The sequence below is a fragment of the Odocoileus virginianus genome, chromosome 9 (assembly GCF_023699985.2).
Source record: "Odocoileus virginianus isolate 20LAN1187 ecotype Illinois chromosome 9, Ovbor_1.2, whole genome shotgun sequence".
NCBI lineage: Eukaryota > Metazoa > Chordata > Mammalia > Artiodactyla > Cervidae > Odocoileus > Odocoileus virginianus.
The window spans coordinates 56,760,996-56,780,711 of record NC_069682.1 but is presented as its reverse complement, the minus strand read 5'-3'; the positions used below and the strand labels follow the sequence as shown (position 1 = coordinate 56,780,711).

General features: G+C 49.9%; 2 protein-coding genes across 3 annotated transcripts; one reads left to right on the top strand and one right to left on the bottom strand.

Annotated features, from left to right (window-relative positions):
• Positions 1-2,659: 2,659 nt before the first annotated feature.
• Positions 2,660-12,294, bottom strand: REM1 (RRAD and GEM like GTPase 1). 2 transcript variants are annotated; one of them, XM_020916095.2, is made up of 5 exons: positions 12,212-12,294; positions 10,774-11,302; positions 9,454-9,536; positions 4,710-4,911; positions 2,660-3,272 (listed from the first exon to the last, which is right to left on the bottom strand). In XM_020916095.2, the coding sequence occupies exons 2-5, from the start codon at positions 11,111-11,113 to the stop codon at positions 3,001-3,003; spliced, it is 897 nt and encodes a 298-aa protein (XP_020771754.1). In that variant the 5' UTR covers positions 11,114-11,302; positions 12,212-12,294; the 3' UTR covers positions 2,660-3,000. The 2 variants fall into 2 exon arrangements, with proteins under 2 accessions (XP_020771754.1, XP_020771753.1); XM_020916094.2 differs by having other exon boundaries at positions 10,774-11,147.
• Positions 12,295-16,485: 4,191 nt separating this feature from the next.
• DEFB124 (defensin beta 124) lies at positions 16,486-19,318 on the top strand. Its single transcript, XM_020916097.2, has 2 exons — positions 16,486-16,543; positions 19,121-19,318. Exons 1-2 carry the CDS (start codon positions 16,486-16,488, stop codon positions 19,267-19,269), a joined length of 207 nt encoding a protein of 68 aa, XP_020771756.1. The 3' UTR covers positions 19,270-19,318.
• The last annotated feature ends 398 nt before the right edge of the window (positions 19,319-19,716 follow it).

Below are 19,716 nucleotides of genomic sequence, written 5' to 3'. Positions count from 1 at the left end.
TCTTGCTGTGTGGCCTTGGACAAATTTCTTCAGTTCGGTTAGCCTCAATGTGCTCATCTGTTATGTTACTTAATGATAACTATTAAGTAGATGGTGATGATGAAATGAGAAAATGCATACCAAATATGGAACACGGGACCTACTACATAGAGCTAAAACAAAGTTAGCTTTTGGGTTTTTTTTTTTGGTTTGTTTTTATGTCTGAGAAAGAACTTTCTAAACTGTCATAGGCCATGTCCCTGGGAGTAATATTGTGGTTTTCTGGCATGCTTTCCCAGCCATGCCTTATTCACAGACTCCTAGAATCTGAGAGACTGGGATTGGAAGGGCCCCTTTACAGATTGGTTAATAAATCGATTCAGCAAATATTTGCTACAATGAGTAGTAATCTCCTATGATGAGACAGGTTTTTTCCCTAAGTCCTTTACACATCTTAAGTCATTTAGTCCTCCCATCAATCCTGAGGGAAGGAACTAGGATGAATTTCATTTTATGGATGGGAAAACTAAGGCACAAGAGATGGAGGGGGGCAGGGGTTGAACACTGAACCTTGGTTTAGGGTCCACGCCCTCCACCATCGTGCTGTCTTGCTGTGTTGGCTGCATACCCAACCTCGTATGCAGTTTGCACTGTTTCTTTCATTTTTCCCTCCACTTCCTCACCCTAATCCTAGTCTCAATGATTTTCCTCCACAATCTGAGTAGCTTCCTCTTGCTTTCTGGCCCTCAGTTTCCCCATCTGTGACTTAAGAGAATAGGATTATTTTCATGACCACCCTGATTTTTAGTGCCTTATCAGTTTGTAATTATTTTAAACATATACTTGTTTTCCAGTGTGTTCCAGGGAGTAACACCCTGGTCCTTCTATTCCCCACTGTCTCCCTAGAATCTGGCACTCTGCCCTGGACTTAGTAGGCCCTCAATTAATATCTGTGGATGAAGAAAAGAAGGAATCATGGTGATTGTCCCCGGGTTTTCCCAAACCAGCTCCTGTGCTCTCTCCCCGGCCCCTCTTCTTTTCTGTCTGTGGGGCCTCCTCCTTCCCTCCCTCCCTCCCACCTCCCAGGGCCGGCTTGGGCCCTCCATCCGGCCTGCATTTTTCCGGGTTTGATATCATTTTTTCCACTCTCCCGCCTGCTGCCGGCTGCCTCTGCCAACTTTCCACAAGTATAGCCCCTCCCCCATGACCACAGGCCTCCAGAGACTGCTTGGGGTGGGGGAAGACCCTCCTCCTTTTCCCTTCCCCAGGCTGAGGCTGGGACAGGAAAGTTTGCCAACACTGCCCACCGGCAAGATTGGGGCGGGGGCAGGTCAGAGCTGGAGGACATGGTGGCTCGCCTCCCTGTGCTTTGGTGTCCTGGCAGCAGGGACTTGGCCCACGTGCGTGGCTGAGGCATCTGAGCAGGCAGCTGGACGGGGGCAGGGGTGTCAGGCATCAGGGACACAATGGTCCAAACCGTTTGCATCTTGTTCTCCTCTCAAAGTAGTGTGACACCACCTCCCCTTAGGCTGGAAACTCCTGACCTGACCCCCAAGGCCCATCCCCACCCAGACTGGAAGCTTCACTCCCTCCTACTTCTCACACAGACGTAGGAGAAGGCTGGGCCCTGGGGTCTGGTCCTTACTCTCACTGGCTGGGTGGCTCTGGGGCACTCACTTCACCTCTCTGGGCTTCAATTTCCACAGCTGCAAAAATGAGTGAGTTGGATTACATTGCAGGTCCATCCTGGGGATTAGCGGATTGAATTTCATGGAGTCTACCCACCCCCTTTATATTGTATGCAAAACTGTGTTTGAAAGTCCATTTCCTTGAGAGTCTATAGTTTTTTGTCACATTCTCCTAGAGAACGGTGGGAGATGTGAGGGACAAGGACGCCTGGCGTGCTGCAGTCTATGGGGTCATAAAGAGTTGAACACTAGTGACTGAACACCACCACCACCAAGAGAACTATGGGTAAATTGGGCCCAGCCTTCTAGTCTCACAAGCCTGGATTGAATTCTGGCAACTTCATTTACAGCAGCTGTGTGATCTGCAGCATTAAGCCTTCACTGTTTGTTCCTCTGTTTTCTAGCTAGTTAAACATGGGTTGTGAAGATTAATTGTGACAGCTTTGTATCCAGTCAGCTCCCAACAAACACCAGCTATTATATTATTAGGGTGCAGGCTAAAATTCCTTTCAGAGAATATTTTGTGAATATAAACTAAAAAATGGATTAATGAGAAAATAGGAGGTTATCACACTGCACTGTGGTTGCTTGTGCTCCACTAGGTCTCCCTCAGAGTTGTGGGGCAAGGGCTGTGCCCAGCAGTTCCGGGAGGAGCCTGAATATACAATTTGTCCAGTGATCTTACTGACTAACCCTGATACCCAGAAAGTGAAAGTTAGTCGCTCAAGAGTCTTGTCCAACTCTTTGGGACCATGGGTGGAAATCTCCAGGCAAGAAAACTGGAGTGGGTTGCCATTCCCCTTTCCAGGGGATCTTCCTGACCCAAGGATCAAACCCGGGCCTCCTGAATTTCAAGCAGATTCTGGGCCACCAGGGAAGCCCCTACCCTGACACCCAGGTCAGCAGGCTAAACCAGTCTGTACATGGGCAAGCAGGACATGGAGACACCTGGACGAGCCCCAAAGAAGAGGTCTGGACACTCAGACAGGAGATCCTTCTGGTCTGGTTTATTGTGGGGGGCATTTCTGAGGGTTGGCCAGAGCCCAAGGACAAAAGAGTTTTTCGTTGTTTATTTTTTTTTTTTTTTACAAAAAGACACCCACCGCATAAAAAACCCAATTTAGGCTTTGGCCCCGTAGTCTGTCCATCACTTCCCTAGGGCAGAGAGGTCCGTGAAGCTGTGGCTGGGGTGATGCTCTGTCCCTTGGGGCAGCGGGTGGCCAAGACCCACGATACACACTCTAACCACCAAGACTCTGCCCCTCGGTGGTGCTAGTGGAGCCTAGAACGCACCCCAGTGTCTCGTCACCCTTTGGAGGGCGGGTGGGCGACCTCAGAGCACGGCCAGGTTGTGGCAGGACTTGGAGCGGGCCTTGAGAGCCCGGCGACGTGCGCTGCGGGCTGTCAAGCGAGCCAGGAAGCGTCGAGCACGCTGCCCCAGGCTCGCCCTTCTTCTGGGTGCGGGCGGCTCCCGGGCTGCGCAGTCCCGGCGGCGCAAACGCAGTTGGCGCACCACGCCTTCGAAGAGCTCTGCTACGTTGTGCTGCAGCGTGGCTGACGTCTCGATGAACTTGCAGTCGAACACCACAGCGCAGGCGCGGCCCTCTGAGGGGGCGGGGTCAGATAAGCCAGGACAAAGCCACAATCGGAAAAAGGAGATAAAGGTAGCAGAAGGTGTGGTCAATTTCAACCAGGAAGCACAGTTTTTCCTTTCCCCATACCTCGTGCTCCATGCCAGGGGACTCACATAAATCTGGCTTTGAGGAGTTAGTTCACAGGCTAGTGATTGATACTGGTGGGAGAAATGAGGCTGGGAAGACAGGGAGGTTCGGAGCAGTTAGGTCCCACAGAAGAGTCTTGAATGCCAGGGAAGGGGTCTAATCAGAATTATCTGGGGGAGTTTGTTAAAATGCAAGATTGCTGAGCCCAGCCACAGAGATTCTGATTCTGTAGGTGAGGCTTGGAACCTGCAATTTAATACAATCTCCTGGGGGTCAAGTTGCAGAATTTAGGGATGTCTTCTTATAAAGCATATGGTCTTCCAGCTGTAGGATGCCACCGGACTGGATGTAGGGCCCTGGGGTCTAGTCCTCAGTGGCTGGTGACCTTGTGGAACTGGCTTCCCTGCTCTGGGTCTCAGTTTCCATAGTTTTCAGATTTTTCCCTATGAGTAGGACCATTTTAAGATCTGTATCTTGGGATTTTCCCAAGGTGACACAGGGAATTATGGCAGCATTTGCCCCCTGATCTGTGTAAAGTATAAACCTCATTCCCATCCTACTAGTTAGATCATCCCAGCCCTTCTTCCTCAGTCAGGGTCTCAGTACCTTGAGAAAGACCTGTATCTGTCTCACCTGATACATCAATCATATTAAAATATTCTCCATCCCACTTTAAATACAATTTAAATATAACTTTAAACATTTTGGTTTGCAGTTGCTGGCTGAAAAATATTATGTTTTGTAGACAAAACTCTGTGAAATTTGAATTTATAATTTTCTAACTATTTTGGAGCCAATAATTGTCTTTTTCAGGTCTCAGATGTAAGTCCCTGAAAAGTTTATAGGCACTGGGCCTCTCATGCCTGGTGAATTGTGTCTCTGACTAAGGGCACTGGGGCACATAAGGGAATTTTTAGGCAGAGAAGTGACAAAGTCCACTCTAGTTCTGGAGAACTCCGGCAACTGGTGGGGAGAACCCATGGAATGGGGACAGAGAAGTATAGGGGTTGGCCCAGGCTAAAGTGGAGATGCCAGGATGGGGCAGAGGTTGTGGGCATGGCAGGGGGAGGGAATGTGGGGTTAAGGGAAGCAGACTTGACAGGATTTGGGGACTGGTTAGAGGAAGTGAGAGAGGAGGCAAAAATGGTTTCTAGCTTTCAGGTTTAGGCAAATAGATGTAGGATGGAGGTGGCTGGGGGGACGGGGTGGGGTGGGACAGAGGTGGGCGGTGCAGCACCAGTTACTGAGAGGAAGAGCGCTGGAGGAAACACAGTGACGGTGGGGCTGAGAGAAAGGCGGGGAAGGAGGGTGGAGGGCTCACCTTCCACGGAGACTTCTCGGCAGCGTGCCAGATCTGCCTTGTTGCCCACCAGAATGATGGGCACATGGTCCGCCTGATGCGTGCGCCGAAGCTGGATGCGGAGCTCAGAGGCACTCTCGAAGCTGCCCCTGTCTGCGATGGAGTACACGATGACGTAGGCACTGCCCACCTGCAGGCAGGACTCCTGGCTCCAGCTTTCATCCTGCAGGGCAGGGAATCAGAGGGTACTGAGGCCCTAGCTGAGAAAGGAAGGCTGGCATGGTCTAACGGGTGGGATGGGGCTGAGGTTTATACTTTGGACAGACTGGGGGGCAAATTCTGCCATAATTTCCTGAGTCACCTTGGGAAACCACCAGTCCTCTCTGAGCTGCAGTTTCTTTGCTTGAAAAATGGCACTACTTCGCTCCATTCTCTCGTTCATTGATTCCTTCTATAGGCGGGACAGAGGGGCTTCCCTGGTTGCTCAGCTGGTAAAGAACCTGCCTGCAATGCAGGAGACCCCGGTTTGATTCCTGGGTCAGGAAGATCCGCTGGAGAAGGAATAGGCTACTCACTCCAGTATTCTTGTGATTCCCTAGTGGCTCAGATGGTAAAGAATCCGCCTGCAACACGGGAGATCTCGGTTTGATCTCTGGGTTGAGAAGATCCCCTGAAGAAGGGAAAGGCTACCTACTCCAGTATTCTGGTCTGGAGAATTCCATGGACAAGGAGCCTGGCTACAGTCTATGGGGTCACAAAGAGTAGGACACAACTGAGCGACTTTCTCACACACATAGGCAGGACATCGGAGACAAAAGATTTATTTGGTTCCTGTTCCTTCTGAGGAGCATTCTGGCTTTGCCTGTTTAGCTCTTTTGTCTGGTTTGAGGAGGGTCTGGTCTTGCTGGACAGTTCTTTTGACCTTTTGCAGTCCAGAGTTAAGAGAGAAAGGAAGGGACAGAAGTGAGGACAGAAGGCTGTCTTCTAGGGGAGGACTTTTTCTGGATAGTCTTGGAGAGTTGGAGGAGCAACGGTGGGTGTGACGGAAGGGTGTGGGTGAGAGGCAAGGGTCATTTTAAAAAGTGGAGTCCTTTCAAGATGTTTGACAAAGAAAGGGAAGAACTGAAATAATTTTGATACTCTGTTTTGGATAATGGTCTTTTGACAGGGATAGCACTCAGACTGAACCACCTGGGTACGAGCTTTCTAAGTGTTTAATGAGATACAGTTCCTGCCCTCCAAAAGCTCATGATCAGGAAGGGATGCTATGGAAATGGAGATATAATGCAGTGTGATACGTACCATTCAGAGAGGCATAGGCAAGTGGCTGCAGGAGCCATGGGGCTTGAGGCAGGGGTAGACCAGAAGAACTCAACTGGGCAGAGTGTGAGAGGGCTTCTAAGTAGCCTGGTAAGTGGGGTTAGAAAGGATGAGCAGGCTGAGCAGCAGGGAAGATGGTGGGCAGGAGTGGGAGATGCAGAGTGTGGTGGAAGCCTTGTTTATTAGGGGAAAAGAAGCCAGGAAAGTTTTCTGATAACCAAATAAAGTAGATAAGTAGGGAGGCATCGGTATCCATTATTGTCAAAGCGGGTAAGTTCTCAACAGTCATGCTGATCCTTCCCAGATAACTCTGAACTGAGTCAGACAGATGTGGGTTCTCATTCTGGGTTCTTAGCTTTGACTATGGACAGGTTCCTTTCTGTCTCTGAATCTGTTTTTTCATCTGTAGAATGAGAGGGTGGGTCTTGACCATTCATTCATTCACTCATTGCACATATTTATTTATGAAGGATTTGCTATGTGTTAGGGTCACAAAAGCTGGTTGGTACATAGATTAGTAGGTAAGAACCCCTTGAAGGTTGATTAAAAATGTAGATTCAGAACCCCACTTTTATAGGTTCTGTTTCATTAGGTCTGGGGTGAGACTTGAGAATCTAATTTTTAATACCCTCCAGGTGACCCTGATAGACAGCAAGGCTAAGGTACTATTGGTTGAACCAACAGTCCTCCCAATCCTGTCAGATTTTGCCTCTCTGACATAAAAAAATATCATTTAACCCAAGGATGGAAAGAATGGATGCTTATTTCAATAAGGCTGCTGCTGCATGGACCCTCTTTGGAAAATGCCTTCACAGACACTGGCCAGGGAATCTGCAGGGAAACCAAAGGCCAGACGAGAAGAAAACACTTTCTTAGGCCACACAACAGTTGGGCGTAGAATTCCAATTCCTGCCATCTAGTCCAGTATTCTTCCTACTCTGTCTTCCACATGGGACTCTTAGACTGATCACTCTTCTTAAGTCCCTGGACTCTGCCCCATAGGATTCTCAACTGTATCCCAAAAGTGGACCCTCTCCAGACACTAGTCTGTGAGCTCCATGAGGCCAGAGGACTTGTCTGCTTTATTCACTCCTAGGTCTCCAGTGTCCTGGCCCATGGTATATATCCACCAATGTTTCTTTCTTTCTCCCTCCTTCCCTCCTTCTCTCACTCTTCCCTCTTTCCTTCCCTCCCTCTATTCTTTATTTAATAAATAGCTTGGGGTATGAATCAGCCACTGGATCCCGAAGGCTTTTCACTGGGGCAGAAGTATATGGGACCCTGAAGGCTGCCGCCACCTGGTTGACCCCAAGGCTGGCGATGTGCAATGGGGCCACAGGGACCCAAGATGAAACCCTGGGGTGGGCCTTGCACACCTGGCCCTCCCCTTGCCTTGGTTGAGGTGTGGACCAACCAGTATTTCTTAATGAACAAGTGAAGGAGTAGAACCTTGGATGGAGGTTCAGAAGGTGATGCTCCCAGTGGGGATAGAAAGGGGCAGTCCTAGTGCATAAGAGCACCAACTTGGATTTCCCTGATGGTCCAGTAGTTAAGAATCCACCTGCTAATGCAGGGGACACAGGTTTGATCCCTAATCCAGGAAGACCCCACAGGCCGAAGGGCAGCTGAGCCTGTGTGCCGCAACTACTGAAGCCCTTGCACCTAGAGCCTGTGCTCCACAATAAGAGAAGCCACCACAATAAGAAGCCCACTCACTGCAGTGAAGAGCAGCCCCACTTGTTGTAACTAGAGAAAGCCAATGCACAGTCAAAACAAATAAATAAACAAATATTTTTAAAAAGAGTGCAAACTTTGGGGTCTTATAGATCTGAGTTTGAATCCTACTTGCTCTCTGAGAACTTTGGACATGTTACTTAACCTCTCTGAGCTTTTGATTTCCTCATCAATAGAATGAGAATCAGAAGTACACTCACTCAAGTTTTTGTCTTGACCGAATGTCATAATATATATGTCTAGTGCTTAGCACTCGGGGCTGACACTTAAGAAGAGGGTGTTCCATCAGTGTCAGTTGCTCTTAGGAGAATCATCATCATTATTATGATGTTCATTTGGACCTGGGTTTCCTTTTATGCTGGTGAAAAGGAATTGGTCCCATAGCTCCTTCATCCCTAAATTTGGGCCTATCACTGGAGCTGTCAGCCATTCTTGTCAATGACCCAACACTGTCCCTCTAAGCCCCACTCTGTGGACAGGGCCTCCCTGAGTGTTAGGGGAGGGGCCTACGCCTTAGAGAGATGGGATCCAGGTGATTTTTGGATCCTTCTCTTTGCTTAGTTGTATTTCTTCAGGGTTCTACAGTGAGCATACCTGTATAGCAAGAAGAAAAGAACTCCCAACAAGATAAGAAAAGCATACTGGGGACATGTCCTTGCCTGATGCTCTCTTTCTGCTTTGGAATGGGCTAGTGAGGGACATCCTTGGTGTCCTTTTTTTTCACTAGCTACCAAGTTATGATTAATAAGAATTATCTTTATTGCTAATTCTTCACTCATGTTCACCAATTTTTTCATGCTCCAAACTGTGCTTACCTCTGTGAAACTACATACTGCTGCTACTGCTAAGTCACTTCAGTCGTGTCCGACTCTGTGTGACCCCATCCCTGGGATTCTCCAGGCAAGAATACTGGAGTGGGTTGCCATTTCCTTCTCTAATGCATAAAAGTGAAAAGTGAAAGTGAAGTCGCTCAGTCATGTCTGACTCTTCGTGACCCCGTGGACTGCAGCCCACCAGGCTCCCCCGTCCATGGGATTTTCCAGGCAAGAGTACTGGAGTGGGGTGCCATTGCCTTCTCTGTGAAACTGCATAAGAATGTTTAAAAAAAAGAAAACAAAACTAGCTGGTAAGGAAGGCAGGAATGAACCACCCATTTATCAAGTGAGAAAATTGAAGCTCAGCGAGGGTAAGCCAATTGCAGAAAGCCTATGTGTAAGACAAAGGAACGGCAGTGTGTGTGTGGGGGGGTGTTCCCTCCTCTGTGCAATGTGACTGGGTGAAGTGGGATGAAGGTGCTCATGAGAGGAGGTTTGCAGGGGTAGAAGCACATCCTGGGATGCTATCAGGAGGGGATGAATAGACTGAGAAGAGGGTCAGGGTCATTAGGTTCTTCTGGCTTTGGTTGGAAAGGCTGCTGAGGAGCTGTGGGTTTGGGTACCGCTCACAGCTGCATGAGGAGCTGAGGATGGGCCCTGCCCCATCCCTGCTCTGGGTGTCCTACGAGAAGACAGGAGTCTGGTACTAGCCTCAGCACTGCTGCTCGGCTTGGTCGCTCAGTCGTGTTGGACTCCGTGCGACCCCAGGGACGGTAGCCCGCCAGGCTCCTCTATCCATGGGATTCTCCCAGGCAAGAATACTGGAGTGGGTTGCCGTATCTCCAGGAGATCTTCCTCAGCACCCCTCCCCCCAAATCCTGCCTGCTGTGCCATACCAGCTTCTCAGCCTCCCAGGTGTCCATGACCAGCAGTGTGGTGTCTTCTCCATCCACTGTGAGTGTCCTCTCGTATACATCTTCTGCAAAAGAAGAAAGCTGGGTTTCAGGGAGGAGACGCAGGCCTGGGGATGGGGGTAGCCCTTCCTAACCCCTCTTTTCGGTCACATCACACCCTCCACTTCTCCTTGAAGTGTTCACCATACTTGTTTGACGTCTGTTCCTCCTGATGGGTCAACAGAGGCCAGGAGGAGTCCTGGCTCCCCAGCTCCCAGCACAGTACCAGGCACATAGTTGGTGCTGAGAAAGCTTTTGTTGGTTTGTTTGACTGAACAGATGTGGAGCAGTGGGGTGAAAGTGGGGCTGGGAATTCTCCCAGTCCTGCTCCGTCCCTGGCTTAGTGTGTGCTTCAAGAAGGTCATGCCACTCTCTCTAGACCTCCGTCTTCCCATCTGTTGTACATACCGGTGTACATGTATAGACCTTTCATACAAGTTCTCACTCTGCACGACCCAGGCTGGAGAAAGGGCCTGGTCAGAGTGTCTCCACCTCATCTCTGCGGTTAAGCCTCCCCTCCCCCTGCCCACTCCACACACACACTCATCCTGGGTCCATTCCACCAGCCCTGAAGGGATCCATCTTCATTTGTTCTGTCTTGTCCCTGATCCCCATCATCCTGGGACCCCCAAGCCCTCTCAGTTCACTGCACCTTTTGGGAGTAGAGGAACCCAGGGCCCAAAACTTAGAATCTGGGAATTTCCATTTGGGGCAGGATTTCGGTTTGGCTGCAGATCATGATGGATATGGATGGTTGTCTGTGGGGCTGGTAGGGTCTGAGAGTTGGGAGAAAGTCCACTGTTTCTTTATAACTGGGACTTGTGGAATTCAGAATTGCTTCCCTTATGACATGAAAATGAAGCACACACCTCTCAGCCATGAGAAATTAGCAAACGTCTTAGCCGCTATTCAAGGAATTCCCCCTCCTATAGATCTTTGTGCGGGTTATGCCCTCCACAGCTCTGCCGCTGCTGCTGCTAAGTCGCTTCAGTAGTGTCAGATTCTGTGCGACTCCAGAGACGGCAGCCCACCAGGCTCCCCCGTCCCTGGGACTCTCTAGGCAAGAACACTGGAGTGGGTTGCCATTTCCTTCTCCAGCTGCACAGCTCCAGGGGGCCTCATTCACTTCCCAGCTTGGGTGAATGACGCCCCTTAGGTTTGAGCAGGGCAGGAGTTGTAATAAGTTCTTGGCAGCCTTATGTCCCAGATGACAGGGATTTGACTCCTTTGACCACAACCCAGCCCAGCCCACAGGCTCCCTACCTCCCAGCTGTTCGTGGAGGTCCCTCTCTTGCTTCCCTGCAAAGAGACTGGCCAGACTGGTCTTCCCGACACCAGGATCTCCGAGCAGGACCACGCGATAGAGGGCCTCCCAAGAGCTTTCAGAGTCGCTGGATTCAGAGGACCAGCCGTTGGGGGCAGGTGAAGGTTGCCAGGTAGGGGCGTTGAGGGAGACTGACTGGCCCAGTCGGGGATGCTGGGACTGTGTAGAAGGTGCTGTGCCCAGAAGGCCAGGCTGGTGGCCCCGGGCGGATAGGGGCAGTGGAGTGCTGGCTCGGCGACGCAGGGGGGTCTTTGCTTCTTGCTGAGTATTTAGGGTCATCCTTGGGAAGGGGGGTTTCCTTCCTTCCTTCCTTCTGCAAGAAGTGGGAGTGGGTGGTGAGCCAGGTGAGGTGCTCTGAGCCCCTTCTGTAGAGTCCTGATGAACTGCTGCGCAGGCTTCCTCCAGAGCCCTTTCTTGTTCGGATGGGAGGAGGCGGCACCTCAGATCCTCCAGATGGGGGCTTTCTGGCTTCAGGCCCAGAGTGAACTTGGGTCAGGCCGGGAGGGGTGAGTGCGTGTGAACACACACACGCATACACACCCAGAGGCCACTTCCTATGCTCTGAGGACGACCCACTCCCCCCAGACACACAGGCAGAAGGGCAGCAGGGAGACAGGATGTCCACACAAGCATGCACACAGAGCTGCCCCTGCATTCAGAACAGGAGACCCACGTTCATGAAAGACCCCTGAATTGCCCCCTTCTCCGCTTCCCCACGGTTGGACTGGGGCTGGGGAATACAAGGAGGGTTGAGAGCCCCTTGGTTGGGGGCGGGGTGGGGTGGGGTGGGGAATTCACTTCTGCGGCATCCCAGGAGAGCTGAGGAAGAGGCCCGGGAGGACAAATCCGTACTGCCAAAGACTGGGGGTCTGGCGGAGCGGGGGGGGGAGGGGGCGGGGGGGGTTCCGTCCGGCTGAAACCTGAGAGCCCCGGTGCCATGGGAACAGCGTGTCCGGCCCGCCCCCTCCGTGAAAAATTCAGGAGCGACTGGCACGACGGCCTCCAGCTGCTGTTGGAGGGCGGGGCTCGGAGGCAGCCAGACCCCAGGTCTGGTGACAAGAAGGGGTCCCGGAGGGGAGGGGGGTGGGTGGAGAGGAGACCCACAGAGCCCAGGAGGGCATGGCATTCCCAGAGTCCGAGCTTCCTCAGTCTCGAGGGTCCTGGGTGTGAGTCCCCAGATCCCAGGAGGGTTCCTAGGCTATCTAGCTCTCCCGACCCCAGATCCGGGGACCCTCACCCCGGGGGGCGGGTTCGAGGGCCCCCTCCTCCTCCCAGCTTGCGCAGCAGAACCCTTCCGCCCCCCTCCCTCCCAACAGACGCCTTGGAGAACTCCGCTCCAACTCGACTAAGTTGGTGGCGGGCTGCGTGGGCCTTTACCTTGGAGTGGGGAGGGATCCAGGGTCCTCGGCGGCCGCAGCTGCCGGGTGCTCCAGGCTGTACCACTGCCTCGCCGCGCAGCCCCTCGGCCGGGTCCCGCCCAGCCGCCTGGGCCGGGGAGGAGCCGCGACCCCGCCCCGTCCAGCCCCGCCCCATTAGGGCAGCCCCGGGGTCTCCGCCCCACGGCTTTGGCTGCTGAATGAGTTTTTGCAGAACTCCGCTGACCCATCGCTTTAAGTTCCTTGCCAGGGAGCGGGGAATAAGAGTGCAAGGACACAGGTCCCAGATTCCTGAACCTGGATCCGCTTTGCATCCACATCTATCCACTCCATCAGTGGGGTGACCAACTCTTTGTTGTTGTTCTCGTTCAGTTGCTAAGTCATGCGGGACTCTGCGACCTCATGGACTGTAGCACGCCAGGCCCTCCTGTCCTTCACTATCTCCCAGAGTTTGCTCAAATTCATGTCCAGTCTGATGATGCTGTCTAACCAGCTCATCCTCTGCCGCCCGCTTCTTTTGCGTTCAGTCTTTTCCAGCATCAGAATCTTTTTCCTATGAGTCTGCTCTTCATATCAGGTGACCAAAGTATTGGAGCTTCAGCATCAGTCCTTCCAGTGAGTGATCAGGGTTGATTTCCTTTAGGATTGACTGGTTTGATCTCCTTGAAGTCCAAGGGACTCTCAAGAGTCTTCTCCAGGGCTTCCCTGATGACTCAGTAGGAAAGCATCTGCCTGCCAAGGCAGGAGACTCGGGTTTGATCCCTGATCTGGGAGGATCCCACATGCTGTGGAGCAGCTAAACCCATACACCATAACTACCGAGCCACCATGCTAGAGCTCGCAAGCCACTGACCCCTGATGCTCCCCTGCCCTAGAGCTCATACGCTGGAACAAGAAAAGCCTGCACAATGAGAAGCCCATGCACCGCAACTGGAGAGTCGCCCCTGCCCACTGCAACTAGAGAAAAGCCCTTGCAGCAACTGAGACTAAGCACAGCCAAAAAAAGTCTTCTCCAACACCACAATTCAAAAGCATCAGTTCTTCAGCTCAGCCTTCATCATGTTCCAACTCTCACATCCATACATGACTACTGGAAAACCCACAGCTTTGGCTATACGGTCGTCTAATCTTCACAAAAACCCCTTGGGAAACTTGTTAAATATTTGGATTCCTGGTCCCACCATGCAAGAAAGACAGATTCAGCAGTCCTGTAGAGAGGTTTGAACATCTGCATTTTAAACAGATGGTTAACTGAGCCTGATGATGCAGAGTTCATAGACCCCACTTTGAGTAACTGCTTTGGATGGAGAATTAATTTTGGAAGGGGGTTGGGGGGCGGAGGGAGCCCAGGAATTCTGCCCTGCAGGGTTCTGAATGTCTTGTTTTGATCATTCATTCATTCAACAAATTCTAAAGTACGTGCCCCTTATGCAGCTAGGGCTGTCCTGTGCCCAGAAGAATGGCTGTCCCCTACTTGATGAATATTTACTGAACCTTTTAAAAAAAGTATTTATTTATTTTTGGTTTCGCTGGGTCTCTGTTGCTGTAATGGGCTTCCTCTAGTTGTGGAGGGTGGGGCAACTCTAGTGGCAGTGGCTTCTCTTGTTGCAGAGCATGGGCTCTAGGTTCCCAGGCTTCAGGAGTTCCAGCTTGAGGACTCTAGAGCTCTGACTCAGTAGTTGAGGTGCAACTCAGACTTAGTTGCTCCGCAGCATGTGGAATCTTCCTGGACCAGCGATCTAACCTGTGTTGCCTGCATTGGCAGGTGGATTGCTAACCACTGGACCACCAGGGAAGTCCTTACTGAACTCTTGTGCTGGGCCTGGCATGGTTTGAGCACGTTGCCTAGATTATTAGCTCACTTAATCCTGATACCACACTACAAGGATAAACATAGTGTGGCTTACCTGGGCCTAGCACTCAGATCTCTGTGTACTGTCCCTGTCTATCATGGTCTGTGCTTCTCCCCACCCCCTCCAGTTTTCCTAGGCCTGTAGGAGGAGAAAAGTGCCATTGGGAACTTCGTATAGAAGAGAAGTTGCCTGTAGGAAACTTGTGGTTTGGCCATCCATGGGTCTTTGAGCAGGTGCTTCCTTTTAGGTCATGATAGACTAGGGTAGGTACGCCTGTGGACTCCATACGGACCAGGCTGTGCCTGTAGGTAGGCCTCATTGTCATGGCTGAGGGGGTCCAGGTGTCCAGCTCAGGGCAGCTCCCACAGCAGCCTGGCAGACTCGCTCAGCCCCTGCAGGGCTTTGGGCAGATGCTGAACTGTGCCCCCCCACCCCCCACACCTGGTTTCCTTCTGTGGCTTGGCCCTCTAAGCTTCCCTTTGCTACCTACAAGATGGGCTGTGAGTGGTATAGCATTGCTTGGGAGTAACACAACTTTTGAAACATTTATTTATTTATTTGGCTGTGCCAGGTCTTAGTTGCGGCCTGCAGAATCTTCCATCTTCATTCCTTGTGCCATTTGGGATCTTTAGTTGGGTCCAAATGCTAAAGATCCTGAGTGGCACAAGGAATGACAGTGTTCTGGCTTGGAGAATTCCATGGACTGTATAGTCAGTCCATGGGGTCGCAAAGTCAGACACAAGTGAACGACTTTCACTCCCTGGCCAGGGATTTTTTTTTAAACTGGGGTAAAACTCTTTTATTTATTTTTAATTGGAGGATAATTGCCATACAATGTTGTGTTGTTTTCTGCCGTACAACAACATGAATCAGTCATAATTATATATATGCCCCCCTCCTGAACCTCTCTCCCACCCCTAATCTAGGTCATCACAGAGCGCCAGGTTGGGTTCCCTGTTGTTATATAGCAACTTCCCACTAGCTGTCTATTTACACATAGCAGTGGATATATGTCAATGCTACTTTCTCAATTCATCCCATCCTCTGCTTCCCCTGCTGTGTCCACAACTGACCAGGGATTGAACCTGGGCCCCCTGCAATGGGAGTTAGGAGTCTTAGCCACTAGACCACCAGTGAGACTGAGACAACTTTGAGTCCCATCTCTGCAACTCTATTGCTCTATGGCCTTAGGCAAGTCACTTCCCTTCTTTGGGTTTCAGTTTCTTTATTCAAGGGCTTCCCTGATATCTCAGTTGGTAAAGAATCTGCCTGCAATGCAGGAGACCCCAGTTCGATCCCTGAGTTGGAAAGATTCACTGGAGTAGGGATAGGCTACCCACTCCAGTATTCTTGGGCTTCCCTTGTGGCTCAGCTGGCAAAGAGTCTGCCTGCAGTGCGGGAGACCTGGGTTCAATCCCTGGGTTGGGAAGAACTCCTGGAGAAGGGAACGTCTACCCACTCCAGTATTCTGACCTGGAGAATTCCATGGACTGTATAGTCTATGGGGTCACAAAGAGTTGGATATGACTGAGTAACTTTCACTTCTTTATTCAAAACTAGAGTCCGAACAGGTTACACTGTTACTACAAAACTTAGAGCTGTCTACCAAATAGAAGCCTGAACTTGGCATTCAAGGCCCATTGTGCTCTGGCTCTGGTCCTCTGCAACACCATTTCTAGTCTCTCTGAACAAATCCTTTGCTCTAGCTAATACTCTTTTAGCCACATTCTGTTCCTTCAGACTGGAATGCCCTTCCCTCTACTCATCTTTCAAGATGCAACTCAGGTGCCTAGGTACCAGACACTGTTATGAGTTCTGTACATGTATTATCTCAGTGGTCCTCAAGCTTTCAGTTCAATTCAGTTCAGTTGCTCAGTCGTGTCCGACTCTTTGCGACCCCATGAATCGCATCTCGCCAGGCCTCTCTGTCCATCACCAACTCCCGGAGTTTACTCAAACTCATGTCCACAAGCTTTAGTGGTGCATAAATTCACCTGGAGGACTTGTTACACCATAGCTTGCTGGGCTTCACCCCCAGAACTTTTGATTCACTGCATTTGGATTGACCTTGAGGAGTTCCATTTCTAACAAGCCCTGGGTATTGCCCCCCCTCTCAAGTGGGGAAGCTGTCCAGGTTCTGACCCCAGGACATTGCTTCAAGACATTCTGTCCCCAGCTTCAGAGCTCAGCAACCTGCAGACGGTATGGTTGATCAGTTCCCTACATAGCTGGCTAAGATCCAGCTATATCCTTGGAACCACAAGGCCTCAGACTCCCACTTAGGTCTCCTGCTGCCCACACCCTTGCCTTGATCTGCAGCCCAATAAAGGCTGATCCACAGGCAGCAAGACTCAGCGTTCGTGGTTCCTCTTCTCTTGTGCTCCCCCCAGTGCTCCCCTGCCCCCTCCAGCACCCTGTGGCCATGACACAGCGGCTTCTGCTTCTTGTGGCTCTCTTGGTCCTGGGTCATGTGCCGACAGGTAACATCACCCGTGTGTGTGTGTGTGTGTATGTGTGTATAGAAATGAAGGACAGATTCTCAGCTGCTGGGGGATAGAGGAGGCCTAGATCAGTGTTTAAGTTCTGGCCTCACCACTGACTTTGCTGGGCAGTTTAGAGTGAGTTGCTAAATCAGCCTGCACTTCAGTTTCCTCAGTTTAAAAATGGGATTCACTCAACAAATATTCATTATGAAAATATTTACTGTGTGCCAGGCACTATTACGATTTCTGGGAATCAAGTAGTGAAAGCAAACAATGTTCTTGCTTTCATGGAGCTGATATTTTAGTCAGTAGAGACAGAAAATAACCAAATAAACATATAATATGTTAGGTAGAGGTAAGTACTATGAAGAATAAAAGCGAGACAAGGGGCTATGTGTCAGGTGCTTGGGGAGAGTGATGGAAGCGCTGATGGGGTGGTGAGAAGGGGCTCTGATCCTTTTTTTTTTAAAAACGCTTTTTATTTTGGAACATTTCAAGTTTACATGAAAGTAGCGAGAATAATACAATGAACACGGCAAGTTAAAAATCTGTTTATTATGGAAAAATTTAAACTTATACAAAAATAGAAAATAATGTAGTGTTTTTAAAAGAACCCTTTTTATTTTTAGAAATTTTCAAGCATAAATAAAAAAAATAGTATAAAAACTCACATGTATCTATCACCCAACTTCAACAGTTATCAACTTGAACCCGTGCTGTTTTGTTATTCACCTGCTGCCTCTTCCTCAGTGAACTATTTTGAAGTGAATTTCAGATCTTTTATGTGGGGGAAGCATGAGCAGAGATCTGACTACAGTGAGAATACAAAGGAGATCATTGCAGGCAGAAGGAGCAGCAAGAACCAGGGAGGCAGGAGGCGATAGGCGTGCTGGAGGAGCGGTGAGAAGGCCAGGGAGGCCAGGGAGCGGAGCAAAAGGAGAGAAGTGGAGAAGGGTGAAGTCCAAGATATGAGGAGGGGCGAGCAGATCATAGAGCAGAAAATAATAACCTCTGTATCTCAGGATTGTTGGAAGGTTGAAATGCAATGATATGTGAAGATCAGTTGTTGTAGGAACTGATCTCACCTGAGAGTCAAGGTCTTGAGTTCTGGTTCCAGACCCACCACTTACTGGTGAGGAGAAGTCGGGCAAATCCCTCCCCTTCTTTATCTGAAATGAGAGGGGTTGACCAGAGTGAGCCCTAGGTGCTCCAACTCTCTAAGCTGTCATACTGATAAACCTTTCCATTTATTGAACATGTACTATGTGCCTGGCACTGTACCCTCTGAAAGGGAGGTGTACAGATGAAGAATCTGAGGCCAAGGTCACTCATCTGGGAAGTGGCATAGCTGGGATTTGGACCCAGGGAGTCTGAGCTGGGTTCACACCAAACTGTTAACCATTGCACTGCATGCCCTCTTCAGAGTGTGGGTTCTTTGTCTCATAGAGATTTTGATACCAGCTCTGTATCATTGTAAAATTCTCTACCTTGGCAGGACATGATGGGCTGAATAACACTTATGGGTAGGCCCAGGGGATCATGGGAGGATTCCTTGGGATGTCTTTTAATCCAGGGAGAGGCAGGCAAGCTTCCCTCCCCCACATCCCACTCAACCCCAGTTCTTCTGAGTTTCTGGGTCATATATCTGGAAATAGCACTGTAACAGACCCATCTAAGTGGTCCTCCTCTGTCCTCACTTCCCACACCTGTCCTAATTGCATCACAGCACCCTGATCACTTATTTCAGGACACATACTGCAACTCTACTTATTGTATTTATTTGCTTGAGTTTTAATCCCCTTTTCCCAGTTGACTGAAAGTTCCTTGAGAGCATGGCCACCTTGTCCCTGTGTACTCCCAGTGCCCCACGTTTGCTGAATGAATAAATGAAGGAGCTGCCCCTCGTCCCCCCACGCTGTGACCAAAGACCTTTGGAAGGGATATTGACCCAAAGCCTTAACTTTTTCATGGCCCATTTTTTTTGGAAATTTCTTCACTAAATCTTAACATTAAACAGGTCCCTATGTATAAAATACAGTTTGAATAATGGTTACAAATGTGGACTCTGGAGCCAGATGACTGTGTGACCTTGGACAAAGTTGTTAACCTGTCTGTGCCTCAATTTCCTTACTCATATGCTGGGAATATAACAAGACAAACTGTAATTGAATACTGCTGTTATGAAAAGTGCTTAGAGTGTATTTGGGGTGTGGGTTAACGTGGACGAGAAATTTGTCTTTGACTTGTAACCAGTGGTCTAAATTGTGACGAATGGGTTAAACTGGACTGAGATCTGTGGTTTAAATTGTAACAGGTTGTTTTATCTATGACTCTTGGTCTAGCCTGTTACCTCTAGTCTGACCCTTGACCTATGGTCATAGCTCTTGTTCTGTGGCTCAACTTATGATCTGAAGGCTGCTCTATGGCCACAGTCTAAGAGCTAACTGGTGGCATGTGTTCAACCTTGTGGCCAGTGGTCTAATCGGTGATCCTGTTCTGTAGTAATATCTGTGACCAGTGATCTAACTTGCACCCCCTGGGTGGCTCTGTGACCCTGGGCCCTCCTCTGCATAGGGAGAAGTGAATTCAAACGGTGTTGGAATGGCCAAGGGGCCTGCCGGACTTACTGCACGAAGTATGAAACCTACATGCACCTGTGCCCTGATGCCACCTTGTGCTGTCTGCCTTACGGACTCAAGCCTGTCAAGACCGGAAAGGTTTAGCTGGTTCTGGGACTGACACCCTTGCCCTCCAGTAAAATGCAAGCTGTCAGCTGTCTCCTGTTGTCATTGCCTCGCCACCCCCAGGGCTGGAGTGAGGGGTCAGGGAGGTCCAGAGTGTGGGAGGGATGGAAGGATGGTTGATGGAGGGAAGTGAATTGCCCAAGGAGAGTGGGCACTAATAGCCACTGAAAATGGTTCTGGTCCAGCCTGTAACACTTTCACTTTAACTCCAGAAAAATTACTCAGCTTCCATAAGTCTTTCCAGATTCCTCATCTATAAAATGGGGATAATGGTACTATCAGGAGGTTAGGAGTTTATAGAAGGGATGAAAAAAAGAAAGGTAGAGTTAAGAGTAATGATAACAAGAATTAAGTAATGGTAATAATTAGTAAATAATAGAGTTAACAACAAGCTTCTGGTGTTCAGAATGGGATAGTACATTTGGC